At 41.9% G+C, this 19,902-nt stretch overlaps 1 protein-coding gene across 1 annotated transcript in view; it reads left to right on the top strand.

Annotated features, from left to right (window-relative positions):
• Positions 1-2,227: 2,227 nt before the first annotated feature.
• The window catches only part of GRTP1 (growth hormone regulated TBC protein 1), a 38,197-nt gene continuing 20,522 nt past the window's right edge, over positions 2,228-19,902 (top strand). Inside the window, exons 1-4 of the mRNA XM_065677882.1 lie at positions 2,228-2,440; positions 4,301-4,452; positions 10,041-10,199; positions 18,662-18,786. Of these exons, the coding sequence (XP_065533954.1) occupies positions 2,403-2,440; positions 4,301-4,452; positions 10,041-10,199; positions 18,662-18,786 (474 nt within the window). The 5' untranslated portion in view covers positions 2,228-2,402. The remainder of the gene's footprint in view (positions 2,441-4,300; positions 4,453-10,040; positions 10,200-18,661; positions 18,787-19,902) is intronic.

The following is a 19,902-nucleotide window of genomic DNA, read 5'->3' on the forward strand; positions in this document are numbered from 1 at the left end:
CCTTAAAGGGAAGTCACTATTTTAAGGACTCACTTTGACAGCAGCAGGATGGGAAAGTCTACCAAACATGTTTACCATAATGTAGAAACTTCAGCGATAAGATTCAGATGCAAAAGAGGGGTGGTGGGGGTTGTGGAAATTACATGTGACAAATTTCTTTTGTTCCAGGTTGGTAGGTAGAATGCTGCGAGCTTCACTGGTCTGAAAGTCAGCTAAGTCAACCCTCCTTCTGCCTTCTGCCACTGCCACCACCTCCCTCAGAAGGAAAGGATCAAAAGTAAACAGTATCCTTTTCTGCTCATCACCAAGGACATGCAGTTCTCAGACTCGAGGGTTTATGCTTTAGTTTCTTCGAATGCCTATAAAAGCAGAATGATATAATCTGCCCAGAAGAGAGCAGCACTGATACCCTGTGAAGGATAACCAAGGTATTATCTATTGCCAGACAGTAGGCTGGTTCATATTATCAGCCACAATATGGGGATCCAATTATTGCTCTGAAAATAAGGAATTATTTCTATTAACCCATTAATATTCGAAGTAGCTTCCTTAACAGGAGTCACAGAAATTTTTTTCATAGGAGCCTTTGTGTGAAAGAGGCATAAATCTGAGTGAACCACACAGTTGTTATGCTTGTGTTAGAGCAACAGAAACTGTATATAACGTGTAAGGCTTGCTGACAGTAAAAATGCACTGTCGTACACACAAGGCTACCCTTGATGCACTGCAGATGTGCCCTTAATTAATCACAGAAACAATCTGCTGCTTGGAGGATGTTTGATGGATCTGTTTCAAAAGGAACACAAACCAAAGAGCCTGACCTTGTCAGGTGAAGTTTAACCCTGTTAAAGCCTGCAGCTTCAGGATTCGGGGGAGAAAGGGATATTTTGTCTTACCAAAGCTTCTTTCTTCTCTCCCATGGGACAGCATCGCCTGCTTCTATTCACAGCCCTGCCAAGGATTTTCTATGCGACTTTGACCAAGTCAGTGGGGCAGAGCTGTTTGCAGAGCGTGCCTCTGCCTACGCTCCGCCAAGGCAACGCTGGCGGGATGTCAAAGCACAGGCTTGGCACAGGCACCGGCCGGCTCTCCCTGGGATGGTTTGTAATCGGGTTCCAGTCCTGCCAGTACCCGAGCGTGTTCGTGACGCCGCACAGTAATTTGAGTGGGACCACCCTCCTGCAGGAGAAGTACAGCATTTCCCCGCAAAAAAAAAAAAAAGAATTAAAAAAGGAACACTATGTTTTGCTGAACAATATGAACGTTTACAGCCCTGTGATGGCAATCAAACCAAGTACAAACCTCTGTATTTTTTTCCCTGCCTTTGGAGCCAAACTACTTCCACATTTCTGTGTGGGTGATCGCCTTTGATCCCGCAGAAAGGAGGCAGCTTTCTCGAGGAGTGTGCTGGGAGGGAGCAACTGTTGATCTCCCTTGTGAAATCCCATCTGTTGTCTTCAGCAACTCTTACTTGCTGGCTGAACAAGATAATGTTTCTCCGGCAGTAGCTGTAATTTTCCGCACACTTTGGTGGGTGCAAAGTCAGAACTTGATTCAAAAAGGACAAGAAGGGATATAATTTCCCTTCTGTTAGGCAGTGTGTTACAGATTAAGTTGCTGGCAGTCAGGTAGGGCAGAGTCTGTGTGGGTTTTGAGGTTTGTTTGACACCTCGAAAGACAAAGAGCAGTGTGCTAATGTTGGAGATGGGTTCTGGAAACTAGGAAGCCTTTTTGGGTATAATTTTAGGTATTATTACTCCATGGTTTTTACAACCTGTCATTGATTATTTAAGTCATATTTAAATGATTGTTAGCTTACGGCGAAAACTAAGTCAGCAGAAGCTAAGGATGGTAGTACTTCAGTGTAACACAGCGTTGATTTTAATGAGCTATTTGAGGAAATTAAATGGAAGAATGGGGGGGACGACTAAAATACTAATACAACCACCTCTTCTTGTTGGTTATGGGGAAATCCCCTTGCTTTAAAGGGCCGCACCTGTGGCCGCTCTCCCCCTTTGTTAGAGATATTTCCCTCAATATTTGAGCTTTTCTCCAGAGGTGGCATAAACGTGAAACACACGAACCTAAACCGGGGTCAAGACGGTACCACGGCCCCTCCCGTGCCCAGGCGCCCACCCGGCAGAACAGACCCGAGCGGAGATTCAGCGGTGCCTCAGCGGCATGAGGCCGCCCAGGCGCCGCCCAGGCGCCGCCCGGCCCCTGCTGGCATAGGAGGCGGGACCTGGCGGCCGCCCCCGCCCCTCGCCGGGCGCCAGGAGAGTTGAACCGAACGGCCGCTCCGTGTGGGCTTCGGTTGCGGCGCTGCTCGGCCTGAGGAGAGCTCTCTGAGCGGCCGACGCGCCGCGCTCCCCGCCCGGGGGGAGGCCGAGCGCAGACGGCCCATGGAGAGCCGAGAGGACGGGCGGGACTGGGCGTACAGGTAAGGGCTGCTGGCGGCGGTGCCTCAGCCTGCTAGCGCCGGGCCCGTGTGGCGGGTCGGCTCTGAGGTCCGGCGTGCCTGACCCTCAGCCGGGGCGGCGACGGCTGCCTGCCCGCTCCCGCCTGCGCTTTCCCGGGCGGGGGGGATCGCGTTTAAAATGACCGCCTTTCAGAACTTCACTGTGAATCTGCGGCACTGGGACTGAGGGAGGGAGTGAGCCGGCAGCAGGAGCGGTGGCTCTCAGCGCTGTGCAGGGATCTCGGGTTTTTTTTTGTAGTGCCTTAAAATAGCCTTTTGCCCTGCTGGTATCTTGCCGAGACAGACGAAGGGCTGGGGCTGAGGGGAGCTGTGGTGGTGGAGGATGAACTTGGAGCCGGTTAACGGCGGGGCAGCTAGGTGTATTCCTCCCAGAACGCTTGGGGATGTGAGGAGGCAGCGGCGGCAGGTAGCGGCCTGACCGGGCTGGAAATGGCTGAGGGGGCTCCAGGGGGGGAGAACAACCGGACAGCGATGCGGCTGCCGAGGTGCGGGCACCGCTGGCAGCGGTGGCAACCTGCGCTGCCTGCGGGCGCGTTGAGGAAGGTAACTTCCTCACAACCCTACTTCCTGACTCTCTGGTTTCCCTTTCTACCTCAGGAATGGAGTTGAGCGTGAAGTTAATCTGCACTTGCCGCCTGTACAGTCGCGGTCATAAGTATGAGATGTATGTTCATGGAGGTGTTAGGGTTTTTTGAGTGTTTTTGTGCTCATTTCCTCAGAGAAACCTGTGTTGGTGATTTCACTGTTTTTTCACATCTATGGCTTTTGTGTCAAACTTGAGGAGCATATGAATACAAAGGTGACTTTTCTAACAGCCGCTTAGATAATAACAATCTGAGATTTGAGTATTTAATTCTTCCTGTTCTGATTCATCCTTTACTACCCGTGACCATCCCGTGAGGCAGTTTGCCCAAGGCTGTATCGGTGCCGCTCCATGGGCAAATTCCTGCTCCATGAATTAAATGGGCAGTGTTTTTTTGGAAGTTATGCCTTGATGTCCATCTAGCAATGTTTTCTGTGAATAGACTTCTCTGCCTGTTTAACTTCTATGAAGCTGATGAGTGTTCTGTACTCAGGTGATAATTGGCAGGTGTAAAGCATCCTGGGAAGTTGTCATAAATCTAGTTTAGCAAGGTGAACTAGCTGTATATCAAGCTAAAACAGAATCAGACTTGCAGTTCTGAAACTCCATCAGTGTCGTGCTGCCCAATATAACACTGACATAGTGTTAAAGATAGTAAAATAAGCAGTTTTGATACTAAGTATGAAGAAGGTATATTGGCACAAAGATTCGTGGTTTGGTTTTGGTTTTTGTTTTTTTCTCCATTCCATATACTTTCCTAAAGATAATTTCAGAAATTACTGCTTTTAAAAAAAGTCTTTGTAACTTTTTACACTTGTACTTTTTGTTGTTGTTTTTCTGTGCAGTGTGGAAAGCGAGTTCAAGCCATGTTTGAGCTGCTGCGCTATACCATCATACTTTTAAGCTGTTTGTATGTATTGAGGAAAAATTACCCCCCACACACCCCAGAATTCTGTGTGGTCATAATTTGGGTTGGTTTTGCACACAGTGGATCGTTTGCTCAAAAAACTCCTTACTTCCAAAAGTAGTGAAATCTGTAAAACTGACTGAACAGTGCATGTTTAAATTCATATAAAGTAGGCTTTTGTTGGGAGGAAAGAGTTTTGAGTGTTTTGAAAACATAGCAACTGGAAGTTACTTAAAGCGTAATTGCATTTTTGTGGGTTTTGGGTTGTGTTTTTTTTCCCAGCTATAGGTATGTAGAAACATTTTAACAAGAATTCTTTTTTATTTTGTAGGGTTGATCCGTATGGGTTTGAAAGGCCAGAAGACTTTGATTATGCATCCTATGAAGCGTTCTTTTCCAGGTACCTAGTGGTACTCACTAGAAGAGCAATAAAATGGTCCAAGCTCCTAAAGGGGAATAACAGTATACAGAAGAGTTTAAAAGGTGAGGTGTATGTCTATTTGTAGGTAAAAAAAACCCATTATGTTGGAACCAATATAAATGGGTTTTACGTCCTTGAATGTTAAATACTATTTTTGTCTTCAAGTGAAAACCAGTAGTATAAGCTAATATAACGTAGGCAAGTGTGCTATTCTTAGGGGAATCTCTGATTTCATTTTAAACTTACAAAGGAGTAATCTTTGGCATATGCTTTATCTTACTACTTCTGTAATGCAGAGATCATGACCACTGCACTTCCAAGATGCTGTTTTCTAGCTGTTTGTTGTATTGTACTCTGCTCTGTGCGCTCTTTAAAGAGACATGAGATTATGTATGACTGTCTTGAACCCCATGGGACTCTTAGTTGCTGACTCTTTGACAGTTCTTTAGATTGCTAAGATTTTCCAGCTGTCCGTATCCTTTTGTAAAATCGTGTAACCCCACAGCTAAAAAGGTGTGTACTGAGAACTGATGCTAAATGCCTCAGGAAAGTGAAGAAAGTAAAATTTGATGTAGGCACTAATGCAGCATTGGATAAAATGCTGATGGAACTGTTGATGGCCGCTTCCAAAAGCAAGAAAACCTGTAGTAATGTTTTATCTTCAAAGAGGGACAGGGAGCAATAAATGGCAAGAGTCAGAAGGTGGCAGGGAGTCCCATGAAACTAAAGGGTGGGGGGGATTTCCTCCCACTCTCTCTCTGGGTTATTTTTTCATATAAGTGTTTAAGTTTTCTTCTCTGCCCTTAATGATGCTATTCAGCTTGTATTTCCTTTAGGAGTCTTTTGAAGTTAGAGGTCTGTATAAATATGTTATAGTGAGTAAAACTAAGCAAAAGTTAATCAGGCCTTTGTGTATGTAGAGTGTTACATAGCTGAATACTTAGAGCTGTGCTTCAGATGCAGACTTTCATTGGTAATTCTGATGGTTTTGTTTGGGGTAGTTTTTTTTTTTCTTGGCATGAAGAATGGAATGATAACTAGTGAGGTATTATAACAGTGTATTGAGTGTATGGATGTCCATTTTAAGGATGAGGAACCCCAGAGATTGTAGGTTTGAGCTATAACCGCAAGATCAGATGCTGCAAATCGGAAAGTAGCTACTTCTAATCTCTTTCTTCCAAAGCTTTTCCTTAGGGTGTCAAGTTTGAATATAGTGATAACTGTGCAGTTTTTTGAATTAGTGAGGATTTTGAGATTCTGCAAAACTTAGTTTTCTAGTTGTGAAAAAAAAATATCAGGTTTTGATTCGTCTCCTTCTCTTACAATGCAAGAACTGTGACAGAGGCAGCTTTTAGCAGTTTCTAGTTCATTACATTTCTCTTCCAGCATTGCAGACACAGAATTCTACTGTGATACAAACAGTGTGAATGCCTTTGGTCTTATTTGAGAGCCAAAACTTTGACCAAATTCTCAATTTGTCCACCAGATTTCAGCACTGATGATCATGCTGCCCCACTAGCCATGTAATGGAAGTAACCATTAATGTGGTTTTGCTTCTAACAGGCTATCGTTTGTGAAAACTAGCATGCCATAAATCCACTGAGTGGATGCAGGCAATGGCTCTTGGCTGTAGCAAGCCCTTGCAGGCTGGTACATCATCTTTGACATTACTATATTTTGCTAAGTCTACTAAGATTTGTAGATTATGCCTTCTCGTATATATGTATATATGTGTGTGTAGTATGTAAGGAGAGTGACTGATATAAATAATGTTGAGGAAATATGATCTTGAGTATAACTGTGAAGTTGTTACAATAAGCCTCTGGCATTATCCTAAACTGATACCACAGAAGAGGAGAGCAACAGATTAACCTGCACAATTGCTGATTTTTAAATACTTCCCTTCTTATATCTGTAAGACTATGGCATGTGCACATAGAATTATGTAAGCAGTTGTTTAGATATGTGCTTTGATTTCCTTGCAGGCACTCAGAGACCAGAAGGTCTGCCTGGTGGTGTGTTGAATTTCACTCCTCCAGAACCTGACTTCATTGCTTTGAAGCTTTGCTTAGTAGCTGCTGGCTCTGATTAACTTCCCCTCTTCTGCAAGTCAGATATAGGCTAGAACTGCCACTTCCCCCTGAATGCAATAGCTGTACCTGTAAACCCATACTTTTCTTTGGAGTTCTGTTGGGGGCTTTTTAAAATGCATCCTGTTGTGAGTAGATGTGAGAGCGGTATTATATATGTGGTATCTCAGTAGCTCCAGGCGCCTTTTGTCTTTACACATAGAGAAGCTCTTAATTCCTGTCCCAGTGAACAGGAAGAAGTGATGACTTGCCTTAATTTTCCAGTTTGGAAATGTGGCATGTTCACATGCCTCGCATCCAGGATAGTATGTATGTATGCATATAATTCGGTTCTACTGTAAAGATAAGTAGTTAGTTAATTAAGCAGTGTATCCTGTTGTTCTGGATTACAGCCGTCCGGCAGGGCAGGTCATAGGAATTTTGGCTGACAGTTCCTTTTTCTTGTTCTGTTTTGTTTTCCCCTCTACTCTTGCTATCTTCACCTTGTTTCCTTTGCACATCTGAATTTTCAGTTGCTGTTTGGTCACTTGCCTCCTCTCTCTCGTTTCACCACTACGGAGATCCTCTTAATTTTTGTTTTTCTTCATTCAGCTGCTGTCTTTATGGGTCCAAAAGCAGCTTTCTGCTTTGGCTTTTTTACAGCAAACTGACATAATTGCTCAAAGTAGTGTAATTCTGACCAGAAGTCTCTTTTGTAAAAGAATCTGTCTGTAAGTGGATTAACCAGAACTGAACAGTAGCGGAATGTGTTTTCTAGTCTTTGAGGCTGATAAAATACAGTGAAAGGTGAATGGTACTAAACGGTGGTTATCACTTGGACACTTCTGTTCCAGCCCACGGGTTGGAGAAAGTAAGGAGCATCTTAGAAAGTCAGTTTTCGTGTTTGACTATAACTTGAACACTTGCACCCCAGATCTGCTTTTGTTTCTTCTGTGATGTATTCATGAAATAAAACTTTCAATTCCTTGACTGATGCTAGTTTCAGCTCTTCTGTAGAATTTATCCTCTAGGGTCCAAGTTAGTTTCTTCAGCATTCAACAGTAATTGTTGGTAACTGAAAAAGTAGCTGAAAATTGTGGATTTAAGTAATGGAATTAAGACTGCTTTTGTTTGCTTAAATATTGCTGTTTCCTATTAATGAACAGAGGCAAAAGTATCACATAAAGATATTTCTTTACTGCACATGTTTTAAAGCTTAGACTGCTTTGTGTACACTGTGGTTGTCCTGGGAGTGATCCCTCATGTGGATACTCTGGGCTTGCTGGTATTCAGCAGTGCTGCTTTAAAGATCAAGCCCTTGCTTTACAATTAGTCGGAAGTGAGGTTGGAGACACATGCACAATCCGGCTTCATCTATGAAAGCTTCTTTAATGTTACAGTGGGAGGATATTCTGTGGTGTGGACTGTTGCTGAGGGCTTTTTAGTTCCTGAGGATAATGCAGAAGAGGGCCTATAGAAAACAGATACATAGTTGTACAAAACAATACAATTTTGTGTATAGAATATGACATACTAAATCACAACTGTCCTTATTTTCAAAACTACTCTGCTGCTTCTGTGTGCTAGTTTGTAGATCCTGGCAAGTATGATAATGGTGTGAGGAAGAAAAGCACCATGTAAAGGGCTTTTTCATTCTTTGGGGAGTGGGGGAGCTGGGGTAGGTAGACACTTGGGGCTGTACAAGCCTCTGGCTCTCTGTTACCATGAGAACAATGACACTGAGGAATAATTAGTATATGCTGTGCTGCAGGCCTGCTTTCCCCTTGTGTCAGTGTCAAAGGGTTGTCCCTGCTTCTCTTGAGTTTAATGTGTATTGTTGGATATGGATGCTGGCTATGCTCTCAAAATTTACAGTTGCTTCATAAAAAAAAAAAAAAATTGAATTATGTGTTAGAATATGATAATACTGTGATTTAGCCAGTAAATTTGCTTCTAGAAACATTTGCAGGCTCATCCAAATGTCTCTTCTTGCAGACCTAAATGGGACTGGTTCCCTATGCTCATTCCTGAATTTGCTATGTCCATCGATAGATTTCCTGAGCTTTACAGTTCAAAATACTGTAAAAAAAGATGAAGTGGGGATTATTAGACATCCATGGAAACAAGTAAATTATTTTCAGCCTGTCTACAAGAAGACCATAGTTACTTTACATCTAGAACAGTAGAGACTAACCCATGAGTATAAATCCTCATCAAAATGCTGAACAAAAACTCTACCTTAAATACCAGGTGTTTATTGCAAATGTTAAGGGTAGGAGTGTTTTTGAGAGAAAGTACCATATTTTTGGTGGGTGGAATGCCCATCAGAGATGCACAGATTGCTCTGTTGACACTGGGAAAGCAGCTTTGGCTCCCAGAGGATAGGCAGCTGAAATTAGGTGGAATGTGTTTAGACGGTGGCTAGTTGAGTTGTTGCAAAACCTCAGTTCATTCTGCTGGTTTTAAGGCTTTTACTTCAGGCATAGTTGATCTAGAGTTTCAGATCTTTGTGACTGGATAAAATCAGATCTGGTGATATTTTAGATGTGTCTCTGTGTGTGTGCAGAATAAAAATCCCCACTCTCATGTGAGTCCCATAGAATTTAAGGAGGAGAAGTGGATACTACACAGTCTCATTCATTTAATAAGAATTGTCTGGTTCCTTTGTGAGTTTCTTCTCTTTGGAAAAAGCAGAAGGATCTCAAACATTTGGGTGTCTTTTTGGGTCAGAAGGGTATAATGCTGATTCAGGATTACATACCAGTGGGGAGCATTGGCTCCCTGTTAATATTTTTCATACCATTCCCAGGAGGAAGCTGCTTTGGCTGTCATTAGCTTGATGCTTCCTCCTGCAGTCTTGCCATCCTACTTATTTAGACTGAATCATCTGCTTAAAAAATCCCTTGCAACACACCCTGATGATGAATACGATACAGGAGATAAGAGCTACTTTAGATATGAAAAGACTTCCCCAGTTATTCTGGGAAAAATCATCTGCTGCTCACTCACATCTCCAGTTCTTCCACAGGCTCATTTAGACAGTAGCCACATACTTCCTATTTGTCAGTTTCTGCCATGATTTCAGTGGTTAGGTGCTAAACTGAAATCCTGGGCTTATATTAACAGCCATTTGTGCTAGAGCATAACCAAGCAAACAGAAAGGGTTATCATGTCAGAGGCCATTGGTGATGTAGGGAAAGAAAAAGTCAGTGTTCATCTGAATAATAAAGGAGAAAGATCAAGGAGAAACTTGCTATTTGTATCTCCATCTGGAAAGGTGGGAAGAAGAGGAAAGGATTCCAAATCCTAATGGGGAAATAGATGAGGGAGTTAAGAAAGCCTAGGTCTGAAAATCTGACCTAGAGTGGGGAGTCTGAGTGGCAAGAACTTAGTAATGAACCTCAAATACACTATGTAGCTGAGAAGGCAATGCATAGAAAAGAAAGCTTAATAATCTTCAGTCAAGAGTTCTTCTATGATATCTGAACTTTCTGTTGCTCATTTCCAGATGAAAAATGCTGATGGAAATTTTACTTTTTTTTTTTTTTTTTTTTTAAATCACCAAACTTCTTGTTTTGCAGTGAAGAGATATATCAGGAAAGGCATCCCCAATGAACACCGTGCATTGATCTGGATGATTGTGAGTGGGGCCCAAGCCAACATGGAACAAAACCCTGGCTATTACCACAGACTGCTTGAAGGAGAGAAGAATGACAAGCTGGTTGAAGCAATCAAAACAGGTTATTGTCTTGATAACACTGTTTATCCTTGCTTATCTGTCCTATGTCCTCAAATGTTGGGGATCAAGTTATGTCATGGAAAACTTACATTTCTGTAGTAGTGGTTTAAGTGCTGAATTATAGTATAAATTAGATTAGCTGTAAGCTGTTTCCCAGTATAGATCTTTCCAGGTTCATTGTGTGGTCAAAAGCATTAAGGAAGATGAGAAATTATTCCAGAGAACAACTGGAAGACTGTGTCATCTCCTAAGTGACTGAAGAGTTATGTACAATGAGACCTGCCTTTGGGTCTGTTTCTCCTTACTCCTGTCCCAGTAGGACACTGGAAGAGCAGCAGGGATGGTTAAAGATGCAGTACAGTGTCTGTATGAGGCAGGTGAAGTAGGCTTGGATTTCAGTCTGAGGAAGAAGATTGCTGAGGAAAAGCTGCTGATAGAGCTATATGAATTATAAATGGTGTAGAGAGGGTGAATGAGGAGCAATTGTTATTTGATTTTTGTAATATAAGAACCAAGGCCACTGAATGAAATTTGCCATGATGCAGGTTTCGTGTATCACTGAATTGTGGCAGTTGTGTTACTGGAGGGTGCTGCTGAGGCCAGAAGTATGAACTGGTTTAAACAGCAGTTTTGACAAACTGAGGAATAGGGAAATTCACCTGGTGCATGAAATACTAAACACTAAATGTAAATCCCTGAAAGAATGCAAGTGTAGGAGAAATAACACTCCTTTACTAATCCAGTTTCATATGCACTGTCTGTGAACTTTTGATCAATGGCCAATGTTGGTGACAGGCTGTTGGGGCAACCAGTCTTTAGACTGGCCCACTGGGTGTTTTCAAGAGGCAGTAGGGGAGGACAAGCAAGTAGCAGTTTGACGTAACTGATATTTGTCCTGAAACTTTTCAACCTGCTGCAGCAGAGCTTTCATAGAGAAGCTGATATTGGCTGAATTGCCCAGGTAATGATTCAAGAGGTTGGGCTGTGCTCTGGACAAGCACAATGCTGAGGTTCTTCTGTTAGAATGGCAGGTGCAGTTGTCATCTTTCTCCTCTTCAAAAGGACAGGTAGTTAAAGTTGGTGCATTATGGACTTCTATTCTAGTTGGATAAAGATCTGAACACTTTCTGGTTTATGCCGAGCTTCTCTGCCTTTCCCTGCAACATCAGCAGCAGGACTGTGGGCTTTTGGGAGTACACGCCTTAGTAAGGCATTTTGGAGCATAAACTTTGATGTTTCTATAAATATGAAGACTAGCCAGAAATCTTCAGGCTCATATCCTGGTCAGAAGTAGAAACAGTAGAACTATAACTATGAATAAAGGGGGAGCCACTAAGATGACTTTCCAGAGCCAGCCTGGGAAAGGGCCTGGAGAAGGATCAAACAGTTGGGGTACAATTGCTGCAAGAGGGAGCTGCAAACAGTTTCTTTTCCAGTACTACACAATGAGATGAAGAGTGATAGTATGACAGTAGGTGTATTTTCACAGTTTATATCAAGAAACAAAAATATTTCTGTGGGGAAGGGCAAATAATTGAAGAAGATAAATAATCATGTGTGAGTTATGAAGGAAATAAAGTCTTGGAAGAGCTACTACATTAATTCATAGAATCATAGAATCATAGAATAGTTAGGGTTGGAAAGGACCTCAAGATCATCTAGTTCCAACCCCCCTGCCATGGGCAGGGACACCTTACACTAAACCATCCCACACAAGGCTTCATCCAACCTGGCCTTGAACACCGCCAGGGATGGAGCACTCACAACCTCCCTGGGCAACCCATTCCAGTGTCTCACCACCCTAACAGGAAAGAATTTCCTCCTTATATCCAATCTAAACTTCCCCTGTTTAAGTTTTAACCCGTTACCCCTTGTCCTGTCACTACAGTCCCTGATGAAGAGTCCCTCTCCAGTATCCCTATAGGCCCCCTTCAGATACTGGAAGGCTGCTATGAGGTCCCCACGCAGCCTTCTCTTCTCCAGGCTGAACAGCCCCAACTTCCTCAGCCTGTCTTCATACGGGAGGTGCTCCAGTCCCCTGATCATCCTCGTGGCCCTCCTCTGGACTTGTTCCAGCAGTTCCATGTCCCTTTTATGTTGAGGACACCAGAACTGCACACAATACTCCAGGTGAGGTCTCACAAGAGCAGAGTAGAGGGGCAGGATCACCTCCTTCGACCTGCTGGTCACACTCCTTTTGATGCAGCCCAGGATACGGTTGGCTTTCTGGGCTGCGAGCGCACACTGCCGGCTCATGTTCATTTTCTCATCGACCAGCACCCCCAAGTCCTTCTCTGCAGGGCCGCTCTGAATTCTTCTTTGCCCAGTCTGTAGCTGTGCCTGGGATTGCTCCGACTGAGGTGTAGGACCTTGCACTTGGCGTGGTTGAACTTCATAAGGTTGGCATCAGCCCACCTCACAAGCGTGTCAAGGTCCCTCTGGATGGCATCCCTTCCCTCCAGCATATCAACCAGACCACACAGCTTGGTGTCATCGGCAACTTGCTGAGGGCACACTCAATCCCACTGTCCATGTCAGCAATGAAGATGTTGAACAAGACCGGTCCCAACACCAATCCCTCAGGGACACCACTCGTTACCGGTCTCCAGCCAGACATCGAGCCATTGACCACAACTCTTTGTGTGTGGCCATCCAGCCAGTTCTTTATCCACCGAGTGGTCCATCCATCAAATTGATATCTCTCCAATTTAGAGAGAAGGATGTTGTGTGGGACAGTGTCAAACGCTTTGCACAAGTCCAGGTAGATGACATCAACTGCTTTACCCTTATCCATCAATTCTGTAGCCCCATCATAGAAGGCCACCAAATTGGTCGGGCAGGATTTCCCCTTAGTGAAGCCATGCTGGCTGTCACCAAGCACCTTGTTGTTTTTCATGTGCCTTAGCATGCCATCCAGAAGAATGTGCTCCAAGATTTTACCATGCACAGAGGTGAGACTGACTGGTCTGTAATTCCCCAGGTCTTCCCTTTTCCCCTTCTTGATGAGAAAACTGCAGAAGAGAAAACTAACAAGGAGCAAGTGAGGGAAGGGATAAAGAAGAATAGGCTGAAGTGGTTTTATTGGAAGAGGTAGGGAAGTAAAAAGAGGATCTTTGACTATAGAATGATAGATGTCCCTTCAGAAAGGAAGAAATAATGCTAAAGTACGAGGCACAGAAGGAGCAAAGTACTTAAGTTGAATGGTAACTTTCTGTTTAATAAACTTCATGTTCCTGTTTAGTGTGCAGATTTTATACTGGGGTTTAGCTAAAGTTTGTTTCAGTGTGAATTGTTGTCTGTTGTTAATTTTGTTCTGCCTGTGGTGTTTTCCCATAACTGTAGTTGTTTTTAATGGTAAACTAAAGAAGAATGTGGAATATTGGTGCTGTTCGCTTTCCTGTCTGCAGTTTCCAAAATTTTTAGGCAGTTATCCCGTATTTAGTCCTGTGGTCTAGCTGTAAAGTTAGCCCAGGATAATGCTGCGGTTCAAAAACAACAAAACAGCAACCATGCTTGCTTTTTTTGTTTAGTGTAAGGGGCAGCAGGACAAGGCCAACCCAAGACTTTATTTCAGGTTAATTTAAAATATGTGTAAGAGCCAATGTGTCCTGTTTCTTTTACATGCCCTGAAACTCCAAACAATTTTCATGTGTGTTTGGAACTTATTTTCAATATGGGAGTGTCTTTAATGGGATATCATCAAGTTAAAAAGTGCAGGTAGACTGTGTGGAGGAATGGTCTAATCTTGAAGGAAAAATCTGATTAGTAATAGCAATAAAAGTCTTTCAGCTAAATTGATCTGAACAGTGCTTTCACCATATTTGCCCTTTAACTTGCTGATTCTTAACTGGTGGGCTTTATTGCTAATTTTGTGTTATGAGTTTGGTGTGCTTGTGGAGTTTTGGTTCATTTGTTTTTTTGTTTTTTACTTAGTAAATACAAGTGTAGGAGAGAGCAGGCTTCTTATTCTAAACATAAAAGTAAGAGCTTAAAGAATGCAGGTCTCTAAATTCTGATGGAACTTTTCATGGCTTGGTTTCTGTGTGGATTTAGAAGGGCATGCATTCCTACTGCACTTTGTTGTTCATGCCCTATTATAGTAAAGTTTGGTAGGACAAATGGTGTTGGCAGGAAGAAAATGTAGCTGTCCTCCTAATGCAAAGGCTACACGCTGGTTACAGAAAGGCTGGGGTGTTAGTTGATGTAGCTTCCTCGCATTAAGCCCCACTTAGGCTGAGCCATTGAATTTCATAGTAAGTATGTCTGTCTGCAAGTCCTTTTGCATGCACATGCAGCTAATATCCATGTTTCCACTTTTATTTCATGAGAAGGAGCTGTAGGTGCTGTGAAACTCAGGGTCTGATATTTGTCAAGTCAGTCCCCTGATCCCGTGCCACACTGCGTGACTGCTGGCATAAAGATCTGATTGTGCATAGTAGTTGCAGGATCTTAGTGAAGTTTATGGGTTCGAAAAGTAAGTCAAACAATAGCCATTGCCACTTCACTGGAGACAATGAATATTTTACCATCAGCACACTAATAAACTTCTCTAAATAGGATTATACTGTTAGCGAAGGTTGTGAATTTTCACATGAGTTTAGTGCCTTTAACCTTGCAAGAGCAAGGGAAACAGCAGTGTCAGCTTTTTTGTCTCTGTAAGAGAAGCCATATCAGGTCATATCCAAACTGCTGCCTCATCTGGTCTATATTCTAGTTGTTTACTAGAACAACTAAAGGAAGAACTGGAGGTGTAAAGTGTGTAGTGATACTTCCTCAGAATGTTTTTCCTAATTTCCAGTTATCTGTGGTTTGTGGAGTTCCTGAGTAAATATGCATATGTTTGTAGTTAAAAACACTGGATGGGGAAAAAATTAATGAAAATCCCTCTGGCTGCTCTTTTTCACATAATTTACTTTGCTTATGATTTTACAGATTTGTGATGTCTTGCTCATAAGAATCTCCCTCCAAATTAAGGAGCTATAATCTGCCTTGATTTACATTAGATGCGGTAGCCATTTCATACCTGTGCTCTTTCTTGTTGTCATTCTCTTTTTCACTTCATCCAATTCTGATATCCCCTTTTGGGGATGAAGGGGAATGGAATTTATGCAGGTGTTTCTCAGATTTATACAGTGGCATTACTGTTCTTCTGTAGGAAATCCAAGCCCTGTTTGCTCTCTTGATTGCTGCAAGCTACTGAAATGTCACTTGATGCTGATGGTCAGGGGTGTCAGGCTCAGTTTCTCTGGTTTTAGTTGATAGCAAACTTGACCTTAAGTTAAACAACAAAAAAACCCAAACCTCCCAAAAAATTTCTAGTTCAGGTGTTGCAGGGAAAAGCTTGAAGGTGAGTCCTAAATATCCAGTTACTGAAAATACTCTTTCAGTATATTATTTTTCCAAGTTGTAGTTGATGACCTAACCTCATCATTCTGGAGGTTTGCAGTGGAGCTAAAAAATATTACCTGCCTGGAAGCTATTCAGAGCAGATACAAGCTACAGATGTAGCAGTGTCAAAAGAGTGACTGTAAGTGGAGTAGAGGATGTCGTGTAATTTGCTGGACATTGTGTCTGGGAGTGGGAAGCACCTGGATCTGAAGGTAAGAACAGAAAGGATGAGATAGCAAGATGAAGAAGGTCGACTTGTAGGTGTCTGACTTTTGAGGTGCTTTTGATATGAAAAGCACAAAACCGATACAAAAGCATTAGTTTTCTGGACTGCACACTTAAATCTCTTTGCTCTAGAAACAGCATCAACAGTTGTTACATCTATCAAAATAGATGTCTGTTTTATAAACTGGGGCTAATGTGGCTTTCTGCCTACGTTTGTATTACTGAATGAGGGCTGGAGATGCCACAGACCTGTGGAAGAGAAGAAAAAAGCTGATGGTCTTCTCAAGGTTGTTGCACAGAGATTAATCAACAGGAGAGGAAAGCCGTTGGTTTTGTTTCACAGCAGCATAACACTGCCATCTCACTGTGCTGAAAGATCATTTGAACAATAAATGCTATTGGGATTTATTCTGAATTTACCACAAAGGAGTAGCTAGCTTTTCTCTGTGGTCTTCTTCCTGGTCCCATGCTCCTATACTTAGTTTGGTTATAGCCAGCAGATCTGCACACAGTCACAAGATGGTCATAGTTTGGGGGTTTATCCAGCAGCATAAAGTTCTAACATTCATTTTCCTGCTTGAAAATAATTCTGAATATTTTTTCCCCCAAAACTGGACTAGTTTGAGGCAATGTTCCTTTGGACACTAATGTCTGTTAAGAATGAAGTAGGTTAATGGCTAGCAGGTCAAGAGAGTGGGCTGCATAGAGTGAGAGAAGGTGTTTGGATATCTCCTCTGGAGCAGGGTTATTAAAGTGGGGGTAAGTGCTCAAGTCAAATGAGCAGCTCGCACCTGCTGCTGCGGTTTGCTTCAAGTCATCTCATAGCATGGTAAAACATGAGTTTGTGTGCACTTGAGTGGGTTAACTTCCCTCACACTGTAGTCAGAGGAGCCTCAGAGCTGGAGGAAAGGGGAGAGCATGCAAATGGAACAGAAAGGGGAGGATGGAGAGGAAGTGGGACCCCCTGCTCTTGGTGCTCTCAGGGTGGTATTCTGGCACAAGGAATCCTGTGAAACCATGCCTGTATCTTCTATTAAGTGTAAAGACTTCTAGCTCTTGTATCTTTTTTTGTCCCCATTCCTTCTCCTCAAACTAAAATACTGTTAGTAAATATAAAGAAAAGTTTTAACTCCTTCATAAAATTGGCAGACTTCCTACAATCAGAAAGCAAGTTGGAACAGATTCTCTCAACTGCAGGCCTCCGTCAGGTTGTGAAGTTAAAGATGAGTTTGGTTTGAGTAATCTCTGCTCTGTATATGATGTAATTCTTATACTCCCCCCTCACCCTGTCTGCATAGCTGAAGGGAAGAGCCATAACTGAAATGTTAGCATTGATCTTTTCTGTAACATCCATCATGTACTTTAATAAACAACAAATTTTGATTGTGCAAATACTGTGCTGCTCTTTGTACCAAGAAGAAACATAACAAATGTATTTATCCTATAACTGGCTGTTGCTCAAGTCCTTTTAAAAATTGCCTTTTTCCTGGTGTTTTTCTTTTCAGTCACATGAGAGGTGAAGTGAAATATTTCCCTGCCCACCCATTTCTGTTAATGACTTTTTCATTTTAAAAGGAAGAGCTAGTGATTAATGTGATAGGTTTTTAATACTTGTGACTTCCATTACACTACTTACGATTTTTGGGGAGCTTTCTTCCTTTGGTTGCTTACAGCTCAACTTGGTGTCAAAGCTGTAACAGACTTCTTCCTTTATGCAGGAAGGGGCTGATAAGACATGATTAAGCCTTAAGACATAGATATCTGTACAGTAGTGCTGTTACTGATTTTATTTATTAACTTTAACACTGTTGTTATTAAATGTAAAGAAAACAACTCTTTGTATTTTATTAAGGAGTCTCAAAAATCACCAAGTTACTTTTGAATAGGATTTTTCTCCCCAACTTAAACTTCTTAAAATCAGATGCACACGCCTGGACTAGTGACCTTGGGTTCCCTCTTTATGGAGTGATGCAGGCAAAAAATCAACTCTGCCTGTTTCTTTCCAACAATTAAAGGGAGTTTTGGGTGACTAGCTCGAACTTGCATATCTAATTTTTAGACCTTTGTAAGGAGAGATGAGTCCTACTGTTCATGGTTGGTCTGGAAGAAATGAGTGTTTTGAAATGCTACTGATTGCATAGTCCTTCCTTGATTTAGGATTGAGCTTGAAGCATGTGGGATATGCTCTGCTGCTTAGATACCAATAAGGAGAGTAATATTTATTTTTATGATCTTGCACCAATGAAGACAACTATTATCATGGTCCCATCACAGAGAAACTTGAAAAAAAAAAAAAAAAAACCCCACCCAGAAAATAAAAACAACTTTCAAAAGGTGATTTTAAGTGGAAGTCATCAGCTGCAAAAGCAGGGCTGTTTTTTAGCTGTTTGGGACTGTTTGGTGGAAGTTCACTGAGTAAGTCAATTGAAAGTTCATCTAATTTGTTATGAGAACATATTTTCCTAGAGACACAGCTCATTTCATGCCACTTGGCCATATCAATTTGGTGTGTGTTGTTTCTGTCAGTCTAAATGTCTGGTTTGCTTTCATTTAAGTCTTTGCAGTCAGACATTGAGAAAGTCCAGTCTGCAGAGGATCTCTTTAATTCTGCTTGAAATTGATTTCTGTGCACTAATAGGATTATTTTTTTGGGAAATAGAGTATTGTCCTTGAATTCAGATGGCGTTTTAGCCAAAATGGAGGTAGAGCTGTTTCTTAAAATTCATCCACCAAAACTAGTTAGTGAGCCATAGTGAAGTGTCAGCTGCACTTCAGAAGAACTGTGAAGGTCTGTTTGGAAAGTGGAAGAGGGAACTGCTGTTAATTTTGATCTCTTTCCCTTTCATCTAGACATGAACAGAACATTTCCAGATAATGTAAAATTCCGCAAAACTGCTGATCCCTGTTTGCAGCATGTACTCTACAACGTGTTGGTAGCATATGGGCATCATAATAAAGCAGTAGGATATTGTCAGGTATGTAATGACTGTTTTTTAAACAATGCTGCATTTCAGCAGCATTTGTCCTCCATTTGAATATATGTTTTCAGAAGCAGATCCACAAACTATTTCTGTTTTTAGAATGGCCTGGGGAATGCATGGAAATGAATAGCTTCAGGCAAATTCAGATGTCTTTGTGAGTTTCTCTGTGGCCTTTTTTGTAGCTGGCTTGATCATGTTTGGCTCTATTTATTAGCTGCAAAATAAATGTTTTATCACACCTGGTTGTATCAGGTGTGTTGGAGAGGAAGATAAAGTGACCTTGCCTTTCCCTCTGTCCTTCCTGCTGTCTTTCCCAGAATGGGCCTTGTTATGTACGAGTCACCACGAGATCTCAATTTCCTTTGTTTTCACTGTCACACTTTTCAAAATACAGACCAGCATTCATGCCATGTCACATAACTGGGGGAAGCTACCATTTATTTGGTGCCATATCCCATTATAGACAGGCAAATAGGAAGAAAAATTCTTTGGAATTCAACCCGATACTGCATAAATAGCAGCTCAGAAAAAGCTCCTGTCATCACTGCCGAGTGCTGTAAAGTTTCCTATGGGACACAAAGAAGGTAAAAGTTGATTAATGACAGTCAAGAAAAATGTGGCCATCTTTAAGGATCATAAAGAAGCAGGAACTGTCATGAGCAAAATGTGTTTTCAGTTCACTTAAGTCGTCTTCTCTCTTTTCCCCGTCCCCACTAGGGATATAAGCGCTAACCTATACTTCCTGTTAACTGAAAAAGTCTGTACAGTAAATACAATTGTTCCAAAGTTAAAAGTATTAGTTATGTTTATTGAAATCTGGAGAGGAGAAGACTTAGAGGGACTTAGACAAAAAGTCACTAAAAATATTTCTTTTTGTGTATCCCAACCAGTTTTAGTAGGGAAATTATTTGAAGAATAGAAGTAAAAGATTAATAATTTTTATTATTCTCAATATTATGTATTCAAATATAATTGTAATATTTTAAGAATAACAGAAGGGGTAGAATTATGGATACTCTTTTACAAGTGTCAGGCTCCTATGCAGAGGTAGTTATACCCACAAACATACACAACTTCTAAACCATGCTAACTTCTACCCAGAACATATGT

The sequence above is a fragment of the Lathamus discolor genome, chromosome 4 (genome assembly GCF_037157495.1).
Source record: "Lathamus discolor isolate bLatDis1 chromosome 4, bLatDis1.hap1, whole genome shotgun sequence".
NCBI lineage: Eukaryota > Metazoa > Chordata > Aves > Psittaciformes > Psittacidae > Lathamus > Lathamus discolor.